Source organism: Penicillium cataractarum, assembly GCF_028827025.1.
Source record: "Penicillium cataractarum strain IBT 29864 chromosome Unknown utg000005l, whole genome shotgun sequence".
In the NCBI taxonomy this organism is placed as follows: Eukaryota; Fungi; Ascomycota; class Eurotiomycetes; order Eurotiales; family Aspergillaceae; genus Penicillium; species Penicillium cataractarum.
Genome location: NW_026622741.1, coordinates 1,943,219 through 1,961,709, shown reverse-complemented (window position 1 = coordinate 1,961,709; position 18,491 = coordinate 1,943,219). Strand labels below are relative to the sequence as shown.

The 18,491-nt window shown below is 49.4% G+C and overlaps 6 protein-coding genes across 6 annotated transcripts; 3 read left to right on the top strand and 3 right to left on the bottom strand.

Annotated features, from left to right (window-relative positions):
- Positions 1 to 1,017: 1,017 nt before the first annotated feature.
- On the bottom strand, positions 1,018 to 2,113 carry N7496_006391 (SUR7/PalI family protein; the record flags this gene model as incomplete). The annotated part of the gene is made up of 2 exons (XM_056699320.1): positions 1,018 to 1,607; positions 1,672 to 2,113. The coding sequence occupies 2 exons, from the start codon at positions 2,111 to 2,113 to the stop codon at positions 1,018 to 1,020; spliced, it is 1,032 nt and encodes a 343-aa protein (XP_056554733.1).
- Positions 2,114 to 3,071: 958 nt separating this feature from the next.
- On the top strand, positions 3,072 to 4,575 carry N7496_006390 (PI-PLC domain-containing protein; the record flags this gene model as incomplete). Its single annotated transcript, XM_056699319.1, has 3 exons — positions 3,072 to 3,633; positions 3,696 to 4,295; positions 4,355 to 4,575. The coding sequence occupies 3 exons, from the start codon at positions 3,072 to 3,074 to the stop codon at positions 4,573 to 4,575; spliced, it is 1,383 nt and encodes a 460-aa protein (XP_056554732.1).
- Positions 4,576 to 8,255: 3,680 nt separating this feature from the next.
- Positions 8,256 to 10,341, bottom strand: N7496_006389 (uncharacterized protein; the record flags this gene model as incomplete). The annotated part of the gene is made up of 2 exons (XM_056699318.1): positions 8,256 to 8,576; positions 8,641 to 10,341. 2 exons carry the CDS (start codon positions 10,339 to 10,341, stop codon positions 8,256 to 8,258), a joined length of 2,022 nt encoding a protein of 673 aa, XP_056554731.1.
- Positions 10,342 to 10,902: 561 nt separating this feature from the next.
- On the top strand, positions 10,903 to 12,738 carry N7496_006388 (WD40 repeat domain-containing protein; the record flags this gene model as incomplete). The annotated part of the gene is made up of 4 exons (XM_056699317.1): positions 10,903 to 11,341; positions 11,404 to 11,425; positions 11,547 to 12,042; positions 12,103 to 12,738. 4 exons carry the CDS (start codon positions 10,903 to 10,905, stop codon positions 12,736 to 12,738), a joined length of 1,593 nt encoding a protein of 530 aa, XP_056554730.1.
- Positions 12,739 to 13,432: 694 nt separating this feature from the next.
- On the bottom strand, positions 13,433 to 14,132 carry N7496_006387 (dynein light chain Tctex-type family protein; the record flags this gene model as incomplete). The annotated part of the gene is made up of 4 exons (XM_056699316.1): positions 13,433 to 13,717; positions 13,798 to 13,872; positions 13,969 to 14,007; positions 14,106 to 14,132. The coding sequence occupies 4 exons, from the start codon at positions 14,130 to 14,132 to the stop codon at positions 13,433 to 13,435; spliced, it is 426 nt and encodes a 141-aa protein (XP_056554729.1).
- A 1,303-nt stretch (positions 14,133 to 15,435) lies between these two features.
- On the top strand, positions 15,436 to 16,116 carry N7496_006386 (MBL fold metallo-hydrolase; the record flags this gene model as incomplete). The annotated part of the gene is made up of 1 exon (XM_056699315.1): positions 15,436 to 16,116. The coding sequence occupies one exon, from the start codon at positions 15,436 to 15,438 to the stop codon at positions 16,114 to 16,116; it is 681 nt and encodes a 226-aa protein (XP_056554728.1).
- Positions 16,117 to 18,491: the final 2,375 nt, after the last annotated feature.

Below are 18,491 nucleotides of genomic sequence, written 5' to 3'. Positions count from 1 at the left end.
ATTGATCGATAATTACTTCAATTGGCAAAGGTGACTACATTCTTTACATAGAGCTGGCTGTAAATATAATTATGCGTATTAAAAATATCAGGTTTTACCCTATTCGATAAAATCAAGGAATAGCAAGTTTAGAGCAAAGACGAGGGAATGAGCCTATTTGGAACATACCATTCCTGATCTCATTGATGTTGATTTTGATCAATGGCAATATCACCAATATTAACAGACGATGCCAACATCTCGATAATAGTGCAGACACTTTGAAATGTTTATCATGGGAGATTGCAAGCTTCACTGGCTGTCGAAGGGTGATTCGATACTAGCTAAGCATGTGCACAGCTCTAAGCGGGATATAGTTAGGATAGCCTAGAGGCTAGTTTCAAGGTGAGATCAGTCCTGTCATACCAGTAGCTTGTATGGACAAAGTGACTGAGGATGAATCTTAGCAAATGTTCAACCTATCGTTGCATTCAACAACCCCAGTGATCGGATTCGATTTTCGAGGTAGCTCATCTTGGGTGCTTGTCCCTCCCCAAATCACTCTTAGTAGTCAATTTTGCACCACAGATTTAGCTTTACGTATATTGTTTGTCGTACATAAAAGCTAAAGCTGGTCATCCGTAGTAACTCTGGGGGAATCTCACAATACATTACATCCTCGAAGCTAATGGCCGCGTTCCAATAGCCTGAGCTAAGATCGAAGTATGCACTACCAAGCTACCCTCGTCCTGAAAATCTGTTCATACTAATATCATCTGAATTTCTATGTAAGAATCATGATTTTTGTACCTACACGTGTATCTAAAATGGAGTCATGAGAAGGAAACACCCACAAAAAGACCAGCATCCTGCAAAGGCCTCGTACCAAAATGAAAAAAAAAAAAAGCGAAACCAGGCGTATCCAAGCCCAATGGAACTAGATACACCAACATATGACAAGTGACAAACAGTAAAGGGCAGACTCGACTGGGACATCACGTCGAGTCCACCATGATCAATATAGACAAAGATCAACAATTAATCTTTAGTAATAGCGTGGGGCGCCTGGGGATCCACCGGCGTATCAGGGGCACTCGGTTGCACAGAGTTCTTCTCACGCAAATCAACCCCCTGAGCCTTGAGTTGCTTGCGGGCCTTGTGGCCACCGCAGCACGACGCACAGCAAGAGCCGAACTGGACGATGAATGCAATCAAGCTGAATCCAGATGCAATCCACATAAACACCAGCATTTGCACGCCAACGTGGGCCTTGATGTTTAGGCTGGGATCGGCGTTTGTGAAGACGTTGGCGAAGATGATGAACATTACTGTCGCAACGGCCGAGGCGACGATAGTCAATAGTGCGGTGAAGAAGGCTAGGATTAGGAAGGGGAACGAGCGGAATAGCACGAAGGTGCGGCGCCGGTGGGGTGGGTTGCCCGAGGGCGTCACCTGGCCGCCGGAGACCCAAGATTTGATAGATTGTGGGGGTCGCGAGGAGACGGCGAAGGGACTGAAGAAGATCATGATAAAGTTCAAGACTGCTGCTGCGATGAAGAGGCCGAACATCCAGTGGGATGCGACCTTGGCCAGGTGAAGGGGCTCCTCAATATCGCTCGGCAGGGCAACTGGTGGAAGAGAGAGCGGTTAGCTTCAATTGAGAATATAGTAGAGAGAAAAATGTAAACATACTACTTGCGCCAGCCAACAGCTCATTCAAAATGATCTCGACCGGATTGAAAGCATACAGTGTCTTCGGTTTCGAGCATGAAGTAATCCCCTCATCGTCATATCCCTCGCAGAATCCCCACAGGCCAACCTGGTAGAAATCGTGCAAGCCAATGGACCGGGCGATGGAATTGATTAGGACGGCATTAGGCACGGATAAAGGGATAATGTTGGAAAGATCGAGATAGAGGAAGTATGTACTGCGGAGAACTGGTTTATTGGCGACATTGCCAATTATCACCAGCACGAGGAATATCCAAGCGATCAAGTATAGCAGGGATCGCAGACCGCGATGCCAATGAACGGTCGATTGGCGTCGACGAGCCACGGGCCGGTCTGGAGAGGAGCGCCGGAAGAGAGGGAGGCGCCGTTTGCCATTGACGGGAGCATCCGTCCCGTCGGCCATATTGAGTCGACTGAAGAGGACGGTGCGATAGGGAGAATGGAGAAGATAGAAGAGAGAGAGGGAGAATCTGCAGTCTGTCGGGATATTGAGAGAGGAAAGAAGACAAAAAGATAGAATGACGTTTAGGCACCCATGAAATGTGGACAACAACGAAAGTCAAGCGGAAAAAAAAGCCACAGCAACGAGAAACGAGAGTCTGAGCGGGAGATATTTTTACCAGGACTCTTGTTCTGGCTTGAAAGTTTTCACTTCCTTGCAGAGAAGATGGGCCCAGGTCGATCTGATCCTCTGATCCGCAGCGGTGGTTACCCGTACGAGTAACGGGCGTGGAGCTCCACCAGAATCCCTGAAGCCCAAAGCTCCCCGTAGGATCGTCAGTGGCGTCTTGCTAGTGTGCTCTCTAAGCCACGGCGATCATGCAAGCGTCGTGCCGACCGGAGGCTATTTGCACCTGCAAGGACGTTGAAGAATCCTGGTATAGAGAGAACCATAACACAATCTAGAATAGTAACAATACGTCAGCCAGATTGAACTCGGAGTAACAAGAATCGAGTACCTTTGGGCTAAGGCCGAGATCCCCTAGAAGGTCTCCAAGGGCGAATGTCTTGGTGCACCACGGTGGAGATCCGTGAAACCCGACTGGATTGGCTCATCACCCAGCGGCATTCACTGGCAACGTCATCCAGGTCTGCGCCCGTCCCCACTGGACCCTGGTTGGACCAAAAATTGGAGAATGGGTGGTCCTGGTTCCGCTGATTGTCCTGGCAAGTGTTGTAACTTGCTGGAGGAGTTGGGACTTTTGTGTTCTCGGCCAGGCAAAGACAAAAAAAAAATAACATTGTCGTCCATCGCATTCCCTCCACTGGGAATATCACTTGCTTCCTTCTTCCACCACCCTCAAAGACAGTTCTCCCTCCTCCTAATCCCCTCTCGTCGGACACACTCGACACCCTTCACCATGAGGTGGTCCTCTCTTGCATTGGCCCTCCTCGTAGGAGTCACTACTGCGGCCGACACCACAACCTCCGAATCCACCACTAGCAAATCCGATTCTTCTACCTCCATAAACCTGTCGACAGCATCTACCGTGACCGACCCAAGCACCGTGGCCATTCCATCGGGCCATTATATCACCTACAGCACCACAATTACCCTTGACAATGGCAATTCCTCCGTTCTGGTCTCCACGACGGCCGCTCCCAATGCCACAGCGACCACCTCGGGCAACCAGACTATCACATCCACTACATCCGACTCGGTGACAGTCTTGGTTGGCGGGGGGCACACGACAACTCTCGGAAATGGGACTATGAATGCCACGACTACCGCTTCGTCCACTTCGACACAGACAGCAGTCGTCAACACTCGCCCGTGCAATAACTATGCCGAGTTCTGCACGCGCAATTATTCCAACATCACCATGGTTGCAGCCCATAACAGTCCCTTCGTGCGCCAGGGCAACGCTGCTGCCAATCAGGCACTAGATGTAACAGCCCAACTGGACGACGGTATTCGAATGCGTAAGGACTCCCCGCAGCACGGCTTCTTCTATTAGAAATAGCTGTAACTAACATCGACACAGTTCAATTCCAAGTCCACTATCAAAATGGCACTATGATGTTATGCCACACATCCTGTGATATCCTCAACGTCGGCACTCTCGAAGACTACCTCACTACCGTCTACCAATGGATGCGCAAGAACCCCTACGACGTCGTTACAATCCTCATCGGAAACTACGACTACGTCTCCCCAGAGAACTTCACCGCTCCAATCGAGGCCTCCGGTCTGAAAGATATGGCCTACACCCCATCCCAGATCCCCATGGGTCTGGACGACTGGCCGACACTATCAGAGATGATTCTCACTGGCAAGCGCGCCGTGTTTTTCATGGATTACCAGGCAAACCAGACCGCCGTCCCGTGGCTGATGGATGAGTTTTCGCAAATCTGGGAGACGCCGTTTTCGCCGACGGATGCAAACTTCCCTTGCACCGAGCAGCGGCCTCCTAATTTGTCGACTAAGGATGCGAAGAGTCGCATGTATATGGCGAATCATAACTTGAATCTGGAACTTAGTTTGGGTTCTTTCAGCATGCTCATCCCGAATACTGCCGTTATCACCGAGACTAATGCTGTCAATGGCAATGGAAGTCTGGGCTGGATGGCGAAGAACTGTACCCGTAAGTTTCTTTTCTACCCATCCATTACATTTTGAGCTGAGTATACTAATACGCTATAGGTGACTGGGACCGTCCACCCAACTTCTTGCTGGTGGATTACTATAACTACGGCAACTTCAATGGCTCCGTCTTCGAAGTCGCCGCTGAGATGAACAACGTCACTTATAACCGCACCTGCTGCGGCCAAGAATCTTCCGCCGTGCCTGGCATGTCGACAGCCAGTATCTCAACGATGCTGGTGATCGCAGCTGGCGTACAGTTCTTCCTGTCCGCATTCTGATTTTGGATGACCTTTACGACATTTTCTATGCTTTTTGTAAACTTTCTCGTTTGAGCGGGATTGTCTGCTCATTGGCGCCGGTTACTTCCTATTCTGGGCATGTTGGTGCTGCATGTAAATACATAATTTAGATTTTGAATAACTTTGCATATGCAATGAATCTAGGACTCGTGCTTCAATGTGTCAAGGGCCGTGTACTCGAAGAAAAGGGTCATCCCTCCGGACGTCGACGAAAGTCTAGACACGGTGACGTTACCATACATGCCTAGACCAATGCCAAAAAAGGATCGCTCTCAACAGAGCCCCCAGCCAGCCAGCTTGATAAAGTCCGCATTTATTTTTCTTTGTCCATCGAACCTAAACCACCGCAGGTGATTGGTACGATTCGCTTGCAGCAGACAGGTAGTTGGCCATTTGCAGTTTTTGTTTCGTCCACTCCGACCAGTCATGAGAGCATGGTCAGAGTGGTCCGTACAGAGGTATTTTCTCTCCCTTCAATTTACAGTTGTAGAGCGAAGGACACCAAAATACAGAAGGGGCAGCGGTGGCCATTTGTTGGCGCTCACTTTCGTATCCCCGCTGACTTATTCTCGCTTTTCATGGAAGCTGAATAGAATTCACCAGCAAGGTATGTCGAGCACACTGATTGTAGGCAGGTTGGGCTCTTTTCAGCTTCTCTGCGAGCTCTGTTGCAACCTTGATCCGGGGACGAAGGAGGGCGGGAAAATACTGGTTCACTGGCATCCCACTTGGTTGTCACGTCCGTGTTCGAGCTTCGCTCGAGATGAGTATCTTTATCCAACGAGTAGAGAGAATGCGCTAGGGTGAAGGGATTTTTAAGGGTAAGTTGATGAGAGTTAGTCAGGTTATGAGAAGATTTGAATGGTGGCCCACATACGTTGTAAACGTGATGCCCAGACTGTTGATTATCCCTCCGCAGCCATCAAAGATGGTGATGGCATCTGCTCCATTATTTTGTACTGTGAGCCATTAGTTCTGACTCGTCTGCATACGCCATGGAAATGCAACGCTGACTTCCGTCATTTGCCAGTGGGGATATGCACACTCAATGCTTCCAATCTCTTTCTCGACACGTGGGAAGGGCCAATGAATCTCTTCTTGCATTCGGCACCTCCCGTATCGTGATCATGCAGATCCAATCGACAGCAAGGTCATATTTCCGGACTGGTAGATAAGTCACTTCAATCATCATTCTCCCTACTTGAAAGCCTCGAGAGGGGACCTATGAATCCGCTCCGGTTATTCATGACACCGGATTATCAGGGCGGGTGTCGATCCTCGTTTGTCTCTTTAATGTCCAACCGAGTCATCTCAGGGACCTATATAATCGCGGGGTCTTGGAGCTATCACAAAGACGACCTCTTTGACAGGAATTCGCGTGTTGGTGATCATGGACAAGGCGTACTTCGTCTCCGTAAGGCAGACGTGTGTCTGAGACGGTTACCACCAGGACAACCATCGCTTATCCGAGGTTAGTACGAGGAATGTCAAGTAAAAATGGCTTGAGAACTTACTCAGATTGCGGCGTGATGTAGGCCCATTGTCCATGGAGATCGTATGTCATGTATATAACGTAGTCCACGACGTCTGATATGGGGAACCCTCTGAGATACCAGAAAGATTTTGGAATATGACGAATCCCTGCGTCTCTCGGAGGGCACGAAGGGGTTGATATAGTCGGAGATGTAGATATACAAGAATCAGGGTAAATATCGAAAGCAAGAGAAAGGATATGATTATGTTGGGGTAAGGAGGAGAGAGAAGGGCAGATGAGAATGTCTTTTATAGACGGGTGCCAAAGAGGGAAGGAAACGGGAAAACGCCGTGCTGAATAAACTCGATACCGGAGCCTTCCATTATGTCTTCAAAGAATTCTGTTTCCTTATCTTACGCTTATCTACCGGTTAGCACATCATACTTCCCCGTGTGTCTGGCAACACATCAACGAAGACTTTCTGTCGAAGATAAATGAATATTAACAAACCGGTCCAACATGATAGATCGTGGCTCGACAAATGACTCAGTTTTAGAATTTAGCCGCTCTAGGAAGCCGAACTGGTATTCCCACCAATTTACTAATAATGTAGCGGACCAGTACTTCCACTGGGGCACTGAAAAGTGCCCATGAGATGTTCGAATGACCATCTCCCCTGCAATCACTACTATACCATGGAGACTGGGTTGATTATTCTCATTATAGAGATTGACATGACGTCTGGGAAATTCGACATGGTCACGTACGACTTGGTAAACTTGCGTGATGACCCGCTCTGGACAGGTTGTATTTATGTCCTGAAAGGGGGTAAGAGAACAAGGTGAGGGAAATGAAGGAGACTTACCGGGATATTCTGGTTCTCGGATTACTAAAATAACTTGGTTAGCGGTTGTGGAATCATGGTAGATCGGTTCCTGGTTCCTGGGAGCGGGTGAGATCCATGGATAGATCGAAGGAACTTTAAACTCACGGCATGTCAATAGAACTTCACCAAGGTTACGATGTGATCATCCAAATTGGGTTAAAACCTAGACCTAGAAAACCACCATTCGATACAGTAGTATATTCTCCACGAGGTTGGCTATATTTGTAGCTAATTTGCTACGAATGCCGCTTAATTTGGTTGGAGAATCCCTGTCATTCTTACGCAATTCTGTAACCCATGGACGAGTCTCATCCACAGCCTTCTAAAAATTACCTTTGCAAGGTACCAGAGTGCTAGATTTCTGATGACTGATCTGTCTTTACACTTATTCTGAATGTTGCCTTGGATTTCTCCCTTGGGAGTTTTCTAGCCCGACGTATGGCATTGCCAAGTCAAAGTCTGCCCTCTCGATTAGCACGTACGGAATTCTAGCTTCATACAAGGCGCCCTTTGGAATATATAGAGATTGTGGGCAGTAAAAACCATGTATAAGATCCACCTTGACAGGGAAGGGTCCACGTGGGGGTACCGATATAAAAAGTGTTGAGGTAGATCCGGGGTATACAACCACGATTAAGCAACAAAACAAAGAACGTTAAACATCATCAACTAGTCTCTAGTCCAATAATTACACTGGAGATATGTACAGCTAAAATTAAAACCGAGACAAAAAGCACCATAATAGCAGGAGGGAAATATTGTGATTGTTCGCTGCTTGGGTAGATTGATAGACTGGTTAGGGCCTGGTAGTGTACTTCCAGTATGATCCCATTACTCCATTTTTGCTACCAATATTGGGAAATGCTGGTCCAATTACCACTCGAATTGTTTGGAGGAATTCTTATATTTTGGGCTGTAAGTGATGGCCATCATTGTTAGACATGATGATATCGCTGACGGTCAATGTGATATGAATGTTGGGGTGACATCTCTGACTTTTCGCATGATAGTGACAAAATCAATTACTAGATCTTTAGAAAAGCGGTTATCTACAAACCTATCCTACTAAAAGCTCGACGCTGAATGACTGGGGACCTGACGGGATCCATTGGCTTTGCCCGTCGGAAACGCACAACTATCTACATCTCGCTATGGTGCCCTCCCTCCCTCCAAACGCACCAAAGCTCTCCTCCGACGAACCCGACAACCCTCTTCTCCCCCCCCCCCCCCCCCCTCCCTCACTTCCCCCGCTGCCCCCTCTTGTCTCCCCCAACCCCGGCCTTACCCTCAGGTAACTTCCTACACTGCGTTTTTGCCGCGGGCGAGGGACTCCTCCATCAACTGGACGAACTCGTCGTCAGTGATGTGGTAGGGTGGAGAAGTATCACCCTTGGCCTCAACGACAGAGGCGGAAGAACCCTCGGGGGGCGAGGTGGTGGTGTTGGCGGCGACACCGTCCTTCTCCGGAGTCTTGCCGCGGGCCATGGCCTCCTCCAGCTGGCGAGCGAACTCGTCATCTGTGATGCTGTATGGAGGAGTGCCACCCTTGGCGACGACAGCGGAAGAAGAAGGCGCACCGGTGAGTGGGGTCAACGGGCCCCCCAAGGCCCAGCGCACGTGCTAGATGAAACCAGGTTAGACACATCCAGACCAAAAAAGATTAGACTCAATCGGATGAATGTACCTTCTGTGCTTGCACATGGCTGTAACACTCGGTGAAGTTGGTTGCGACAAATTCTTTGCCGCGGTCTCGCTTGCGCTTGCTGGAGTTGAGGTTTTTGCAGATACGCTCTGCAACAGCGTGATCCGCGTCGCTACTGTTGCTCTCATGGAGCCAGGTCAGCTTCTTCTCGCGGAAGCGGAGGCGGAACGTGGCCAGCGGGCTAGGTTCCTTTGTCAGCGGGGTTGGAGATGGGGTATTGGATCCTTGGGGGCTCACATCTGTGTCTGAGTCGCTGGTCAGGTCGATGACCACAACGTCCTTGGGAGGCACAGTCGGAGCGGAAACGGTAGCCACAGGAGTGGCGGCGGTGAGGTCGACAAGGGTGTTGATGGTGGCACCCGTTGCGTGGGTGGTCGCAACGGGGCGAGGAGCCGGCATGTTGGCGGTGGTGGTAGGCATGTAGAAGGCGATGCCGGCGTTTTGGAGGAGGCGGGTCGCTTGCCCGGGGAGAATTGGCGGGACGTAGCCGCCGCGGCCAGAGGAGGTGGAGTGGGCGTAGTTGGTGGCCATTGTATTCGGCTCACCAGGTGGAGATTGGGCGGAAAGAGGTGTTAGGAAGTTGGGTGGAAGGTCTTCGGAGCGACTGTGTTGAAGATCTGTGGCCGGATCCTCAAGTTGAGGTGGTGGAAGCGGTGTGTGGTGGTCTTCGTAGAGTGTGGGTGGTGAACGAGTATCCGAGCCAGGAGAGTGATCACAGTGTGGGGTGGGAGCTTCGAAGGTTTGGGCTGGAGAAGGGATGGAAAAGGGTGATGCTGGGGGGATGACAGAAGACTTTATACCCGAGGGGTCAGGGAGGGATTGGACGTAGGCAGCGCACATGTCAGTAGATGCCTGGGACGATTGGGCGTAGATGCCTTGAGGATTTCCCTGAGGTGAGGTGAAGGCAGCCTCCGCTGGTGCCTCCAAGGCGCGTGGTGGAAGACGCGTCGTAGCCTGAAGTTGTTGATAGTCCCGAATTAGGCAATTGTGCGTGTTCGCCAAGGCAATGTATTTCGCTTTCCAGTCCTCGCCTTCTGCCTTCAGGTGATCCACCCGATATCGATGGTTCGAAGCCGTGCGACGTAGCTTTTGAACTTCTGCCTCTAGCTGTTGAATTCCCAGCATGCCAGTCGCGGGGTCTACCTGATCGTACTTGAGCAAGGCATCACGATACTTGTTACGCTCAGCCATGACGACGTCGAGGCGACGACGGGAACTGTGTAAGCGGCTGCGAAGAGATTCATTCGAGTCTGGCCCTCCACCGATCATGCAGTGTAGATTAGGTGCTGATGGATAGTACCCCACCGGAGCATATGGCGAGATGTGCCTGGAACTCGACTTAGCTTGAGTAAACGCCGCGACAGCAGCAACGCGAGCCAGGCTTTCTGGCTTGAGGGCGAACTGGTCCTTGGCCGTAGTAGTTGAAGTGGGAGTTTCGAGTGTTGTCGTAGGGGTATGGGATGAGATTGATGCAATGGAGGCTTGACCGATGGTATCGATATTGGTTGGCTGTACCAGAGTCTCTGCCGCGTTGCTTGGCTCCCGGCTCTGTCTTTTGCTCGAGGAAAACTCGATGTCTCCTCCGAATGCGTCCTCGGTTGTCCGTTTCTTCGAGCTGGCTGGCTGCTGTGTCTGCTGGACAAGCTTCCCAAAGTCGGTGAATGGATCGAAGTCATCGTCCATACCAAACAGCGAGGCTAGGTCATCGATATCCTCCTGGTCGTTGGAACCGTGTACATCCAGCTGGGGCTGGGATCCGGGGGAAGTGTAAGCCCCAGATCGTGGTGTGTATTGCTGTTGGAAGCCAGGGTAAGCGACTCACGGGGATCCATGATATTCTCCATCTTGGGGTGAAATCGGATAGACAGTGCTGCTGCCACTCGATAGAGGTCGGTAAGCAGGATGGTTAATGCGTCTGGTAGTTTTTGAACGAGGATTTCACGGGGTCATGGAGAGGTTCAGGGTGGTTGTGCCTGGATGGGTGCAAAAGCAAGATTGGAAGGAAGTGTTATGGGGATGAAAAGAGTCATGAAGTCTGGCAGTCTGATCGGTGGAAGGTCATCACACGTCTACAGCACTTGCCCTTTTTTTTGTTTACAACATGATATTCTGCCACCGAACATTTGACCGCTTTCCTTATCGTAACTTATCATCTTTACCCATCTCACCGCCCCCATTCACCGCCCATCCATCTAATACGATCATCAAACATCATCTCACCGCCTTGTACATCACGTGATCGAGATGGCAAACACTACAAACCCGGCAAAAGAAGGGCGGAGCTCCACGAGTTCCGAGGACGACAACATCAGTTCTGGTCCTACCTCCCTTCCCATCACCCCTCCCGAGCTCGCTACTCCAATCCCAAGATCTGCTCCGATTGATATCCCTGGAGCTCGTGCTCGTCGAGCTGCTAATCGCGCCCACGAAGTCATCATCCGGAACACAGCTCCAACCCGTGCGGACTCCGATTACTACCTTCTTCCGCGTCTCCCCTCTCGACCCTTGGATACAACCAAGATCATATATTCCCTCCTTGCGGGTGCGTTGGCTGCGATTGCCCCAATCTCACGGCCTGTCACCCCTGAATTTCCCGACGACATTATCAAAGATCTCCTGTACAAAACACCTCCCAAGTTCCGAGCGCCTTTCTGTGGCGTCATGAGCGTCCTTCTTACGACCGGTAAGTTATCGCGCGCATTCATGTTCCTTGCCGAGTTTTTGCTAATTTTCCTGAATCTGCAGCGGGGTATGATCATACCATCCGGTGAGTAACTCTTTTGCAAGCTTCAATCCATTCTCCACCTTTCTTGTACAAGTTGCAAGGTTGTGCTTTTGTTGCGCACACGCAGTCTGTATGAAAGCTAATTCGACCCCCGTCAAAATAGCTTCTGGGAGGCCCTGTCTGGCATTTGCTCCCGCACTATCCAGCACCCTGATTCGCAGGTAAACCGACTCTGCATTACCCCCGACAAGAAATATCTCGCTGTTGCGGGTCACCACAATGTCAAGCTGTTCGACGCCAAGTCGAGCAACCCAAATCCTTTGATGACTTTCGAGGGCCACACCGGTAACGTCACCGGTGTCGCATTCCACTGCGAGGGCAAGTGGATGGTCACCAGTTCTGAGGATTGCTCCATCAAAGTTTGGGATGTCCGCAGCGGCAGCCTTCAGCGCGACTACAGACACGATTTCCCCGTCAATGACGTCGTCATCCACCCCAATCAGGCCGAGCTTATCAGTGGTGATCGCGGTGGCATGGTTCGTGTTTGGGACCTCGGTGAAAGCAAGTGCATTCACCAGCTGGAACCTGAGGAAAATAGCTCTGTTACTAGCGTCAGCGTTGCGACTGATGGATCGTTGCTTTGTGCTGGCAGCAAAAAGGTATTATTTGCCCACTTCCAACTCTCACGGGGTCAAGTGCTAATCCGTATCTCTCTCTAGGGAAATGTCTACATCTGGCGTATGGTCCAGACTGAAGAAAAGGCATCAATGGTCCCAATTGCCACATTCCAAGCTCACATGGACTACCTTAACCGCGTCCTCCTATCCCCGGATGTCAAGCACTTAGCCACCTGTTCCGCCGACCACACCGCTAAGGTCTGGAACCTTGACCCCGAGTACCCGCCTGCAAAGGCCGCTATCAAGGCGCATAAGGAGAAGCAGGAGAAGGAGAAGCAGGCCGGCTCGGCAGAGAACCAGAACGAGGCCGCCCCTGCTGATGCGAAGAGCGCGGGTAACGACCTCCTCCGCATCTTCGACCCGAACCGTCACCTGCTCCGCCTGACGGACAACGCGCCGCGAGAGGAGACCACGCAGCAGACCTTCGCTGCGCAGCCCGATGGTCCGCCCATCGACCCGGTCAACCACACTCTCTTCCTTGAGACTACCCTGGCTGGCCACCAGCGGTGGGTCTGGGACTGTGCTTTCTCGGCCGACTCGGCATACCTGGTGACGGTGTCGAGCGACCACTACGCCCGCCTGTGGGAGCTCAGTACTGGCACTATCATCCGCCAGTACAGTGGCCACCACCGCGGCGCCGTGTGCGTGGCGCTCAACGACTACTCGGAGCCTCGCTGATGATGTAGTCTGGTGATTTTCAGATCGTCGCCCCCGTTTTTGCTTTCTCTTTTCTTTGTTTCCAGCGGCGTTTAAGGGGTGGACATAGCGCGGCGTAGGACGGGCTTACTGACTGCATTTTTATCATAGCGACTGTGCCCGGGTCGCTCTTTATGACTTTATGGAGTAAATGAGAGATACCATTCAAATAGTGAATTCGTCCTTCCATCTTTTACATCGATATTGTTTTCTTCTCATGCTGAGATTATGTTATTCTCAGCGTAGCCTTGGACATCCTTCTATCTTTGGGATTCGATGTCGTCAGATCTAGAACTGTTTGATGCTGAGTCCAATCTAGATTTCTGGAGTTGGCATTACAGCTTAGAGAATACCCTGCCATACGTATTCAGTAGGTATCCACGTTATACCAAGTGCTTGCTCAATGTACGAACCCTTCATAGACATAGCCGATCGCTCAACAAAATCACATAAAAACGATAAATCGGGGTCTCAAAATACATCACAAAGGAACAATAGAAACGGACCGATCGAACCGAGTATATCGAATCCATATCGGATACGCTCCCCTAGTAATAATCATAAAACGAAGTCTGCCAGTTACAATATCCAGACATCCCCCTATAACTATACCAAGCAATCCCGAAAAGCTCAGGCCGCAGCAAGAATTCCAGAGAAAAAAAACCAATCAATCCACTTAATTCACGGCAAACCACGTCACGCTAACGACAACGTCCAATCCCCGCTCCTCGGCGCCGGGGTACTTGAACGTCCACATGCCGTCGCGGTTGACGTCCCAGAAGGCGCCGGAGGCGGAGTGCATACCGCGCTTGCCGGCGTTGCTCTGTGTGCCGTCCGCGGCGGCGGTCTTGTCGATGACGCCCTGCTGCACGATGGTGCTGTTCACGGTGAAACGGTAGGGGGCGGGCTTGTTAGACTCGGAGGGAGCGGTGGCGGTGATAAGGGCCTTGAGGACGGTGTTCTGGGTTGTGGAGAATGGAGGGTTAGAATGGGAGAGATGGATGTGCGGGGATGGGGTCCGTAGGGGGGTTTGTGTCTTACGATGATCTGCGAGTTCCAGTTGCCGACGAGACCGTGCTCGTACTCGGTGGCCTCCTTCAGGGCGGCATCGCAAGCCTAGTGTTAAGTTGGTGAGTAAAAGGCATGGATGGCAATTGCAGGTCGGCCTGGATTGGGGGTTCGACTTCAGCTCGAACGGGAGATGCGACGTACATCAGAGGTGATCTTGGTCAGCTCCGCAATGGGGATGGGCTACCCAATGGAAGTTAGTGGGACTCATTCATCAGTCTGGAGGTATTCAAGTGGTGGCTCAATAGCCATAGCTTGCGACAAATATCGGTTGGACGTACGGAAACGGGAGAAGCTTCGACAGCCATTCTACTTGATTCGTCGGGATAGATTTATTGATAGTCTAGTGGTATAAAAACAATTAGCATCGAAAGCCCTAGAGACATGTCTCGATCAGACGCAGTGCCCAATTCAGGCCGATATCGCGGCCAGGGCATTCATCGGCGAAGCGCGTTCCGGAGATAATGCGGGGGCCACCAAGGATGGAATGCGGACGTATATGGTACGCAAGACCGATATCAGGCTTATAACAGGAGCATAGTACTCACATGTGCTTGTTTTTTGAGCAGGATGCTTTCTCGATTGAAGGAATGGGCGACCGGGACGACTCGTACAGCGACTGATTGTTTTGGGAGAGTGGCATCATCGCGTGGGCGCGGTTGGCTCTGGTTGGTCGGGGCTTAGCGCGGTGCTTAGTAAGATGGTCCCTTCCAATTAAGGTTGACCGCGGGTATCGCGATAAAGCTTGTGATTTGGGTGAAAAAATATATGGTGTTCATCTTGTTATTCGTTTGCGTTTTCGGGACTCGACAGTCATATACTGTCTGGCTCTGGGTCATCTAGTCTAGTCTACATGAAGCCTTTGGCGATTTCTACTCCGCCCAAAGCAGTATATATGGATTCCTATCATACTACATGTACCCCAACCCAACAATGCCTTTAACGATAGGCTAGGTTAATACACTCCTGATTTGCATAATTCAATGCAAATATTGAATAGTAGGTCTGAATTTACTCGAGACAAATAATTTTGGCCTTGTACAACCCAATGGGGAAACTGTCCATTCTTCTATCGGGTGGAGGTTGTACCTTGTTAGCTACTGCTTACCGGACGAAACCAACTTAGCACTCATATTACGTCTGAATTAGATCTACAGATAGGATGTTTAGGGATAAAATGGAACATGACTGACCATCTACTTCTAGTCTTTCCTTCTATCAGAAACTACACAGCATACGTAGTATATTCGTTCCCCACTATTGTTTAGCGGTAGCCAATTACAGCTCCCTGGCAAGTTGGGGTTCCCGTCTTGGCGAATTGTGATACCCTTTTGGGTCAACGAGCATCTGGATCTCCGGGTCAAGATGAGATTTCGTGAAAATTCTTGTTAGTCTGATTACGAAGTTGAAACTGTTCGGAGTTCTCTTCTAATCAATATTGGTAATAATTTGTCAAGATCATTCCAACATACATGCCAGGTCATGTCCAAGGTTAGCGATAAATAGTCAGTCTTCCTCGCTGTAAATACTCTAGAACAACATCTGACGACAGCATTTTCCAACTTTCTTGAATCTCCTCAATTCCGAAGAATTTATCTGATCTCTATCAAGATGACTCCAAGTCTTCAAGTCATCCACATCGGCACTGCCACTGCCATTTTGGACATCAACGGTGTCAATTTCCTTACCGATCCCTTCTTCTCTCCCGCTGGCACCTCGTGGTCCGATGAGCGTATCACCCTGACGGTATCTGATGATCCTGCTCTAAAACTCGATCAGTTACCTGTGATCGACGCGGTGCTCCTGAGCCATGAAGACCATTTCGACAACCTGGACGACCTTGGTCGCCAACTACTCAATGGGCGCAGCGTTTTCACCACCGCCGATGGTGCTAAGAACCTGGCTCCTCGCCCCACCGTTCACGGAATGAAGCCATGGGAGAAAATCAACATCACTATCGCTGGAAAAAAGTTTGAAGTGATTGCCACTCCTACTCAACACGTTCCAGGAATGGAATGCACCGGATTCATTGTTACAGGAGAAGACTTCGGTCACGGTCGAGATAGTCTCCCTAACGCCATATACTTCAGTGGCGACACTGTCTATATCGAGGAGCTCAAGAATATCGCGAACCGGTACCACATTAAAGCGGCTATAATGAATCTGGGCAATGCGCATGCGCCAAACTTTGCTGATATGACTGCGCCTCCATTTCAGATTACAATGGACGGCCAGTCTGCGGCTAGACTATTCCGCGATATCAAGGCTGGTGTTTTGATTCCGATGCATTAAGAATCTTGGGGGCATTTTAAGTGTCTACGAATTGACTAGATTATATACTAATTGACTAGATTATATACTAATTGACTAGATTATATACTAATTGACTAGATTGTATGCGAATTGAATACAATCTTATTATCTTGGGGGGAGGGGGGTTCTCCCCCCTTATTTAATAGACAATCTCTATATGTAGTCATTAATTGTATGCGAACTGCATAGATCGTATGCGAATTTACTAAACCCGCTACGATCCGCACTTATTGGTGTCCCCCCGTGGGGCGGCGCCATTGGAAACCTTGTATAAATATCAGTGTGTTTTTATAAGATAACCTACATATATGTTAAAGAGCGTATAGAGCGGTGAAAGAAGCCTAATTAGGTACATGCCAAATCGCATCCTACCATTAATATTATGAAACTCCTTTCCTATAGTGCTGCGACAGTGGATCACTGGGCAGGATTAGGAAATGCCCAGTTCAAACACTTATAACTCTCTACTAGAGATTGCGAGCTCGTCATCATGTTGACCACGTCCAAATTCAACTCCACCTACGAATGAACTCATCATCTTCCCTTATCACTAAAGGCTGGTGTCACCAAACAGCAGCAGTTGGCCCCAGAGGCATCCGCCAAGCAAAATAATTATTTTGTCGATGGAAAGTGTGACTCCAAGGCGGGGTTTAGCGCTAAAGATCTAACCCTGCTTGCCTTAGTGGAAACAATCATCCAACAGCCTGAACTCGGTGATGAGCTTTGGAAGCGTGTCAAGAGCGAGTTCTCGGACCGAGAGATAGTGGAGATTATATCTCTTCAGGTAAGTGGTAACTTAAATACGTGGTATAGTCGAAAACCTAACGCCTGGTGTAGGGCTTTTACTACTCTTTTTCACGATTGAATACTGTTCTTCAGTGCGATTTTGATGAATGGGCCAAGTCTAAGCTTTGATTTTTTTTTTCAACGGATAATCCCACTTGTGACGAATGTGATGCTCTGGGAGAATAAAGGAGATCTGAAAATATGGAAATAGCCCCAGAAAGCTTGACATTGATGTTATATATAAGCTTGTTATAGAGATGAATCCGCCTTGGAGAATTTACGACTTCTTTTGGGTCGACGGCCTGAGAGGATTGTGTTAACTGACGAACCGTCTTCCACTCGAGTTAATTGATTAGTAGTTGTATCCTTACCGATGGGTTCGTCGTAGAGTCTAGATTCTATTAGAAGGCGAGCCTTACTAGAGAGATAGGTCTGGACATGGTCGCGTTGTGGCTGGGAATCGGAGCTGGAGGTCAGCGTAGCCTTGGCAGGTTTTGGTTCTCAATACGGTTAGCCACAACTCGCATTCGGAGTTCTAGATGGAAAAGCCGGAGGTAATATTGAGCATTATGAAAATTATGATAGTGATTATAAATCCCTTTTTAGTATATTCCATTCAAATCAATCAATAAGAGTTATTGAAAGAAGTGTTGAAAGAGGTGTCAAAAGAGGCATCAAACCAAATATCAAGAGCACCAGGATATCATAAGTGAATGGGAGTTTATCAAGACTCATCCTGGAATTTGGCCATCATTCAAAGAATTAATCCAAAACGTTGGTCCTTTACGAGGTAAGTGTCCTCACCCCATGGGGCGGAGAACCAAAGGACCATTCGGATGACCATCCTCATAAAGGCGGTCTTCGTACTGCATAGGATCAGGAGTCATGGGGGCCCGATCCACATCTATTACTGTCTGTTACCAGAATGGAATGGATGGGATGAAACTTATCCTAAAAGTCATCTGAGTACCTATTCGTACTCCGACCGTGGCGGAGTGGACTTGATAGAGGTGGGTTCATGAGTAGGCCGGGCGATGGCTGTTTGCGAATGAGGAGTGGAGGAGATGGAAACATGATCTGTAACTAGAACTATGTATTTCCCGGGGATTATTCCGTGGGGTTAGGGAGGATTCACGTTGATAAGGGAGGACCGTTACTTCTAAAGGATCGTTAGGTAATAGAGACGTATACTTAACCGATCCCGGTTCCGCCACGATCTCGCTCGGATAGAATTTGCGCTTATGATACACGAATGATAAGTATCGAATAAATATCCATCCATAACCATCGACTAGACACACGAACTTATAATTATCCTTATACTCTCGAGTAAGGTCCGGTCGATCCTTAGCCTCGTGCTATTTTTAATAATTGATCAAAGCCCGGTACATCCTCGAGTATTTCCCCCCACATGTGATGCATTTAACCCTGCTGTCACTGAAGTGGTCCATATCAATGATGAGTCTCTCCACAAGCTACTGATTGGCACGGCCACTATAATGACCCCGGTGATGTTTTGCCCATCCAGTCGAAGCAAGGTATAGTGAAAGTGTCGGGCATCGTAGGCA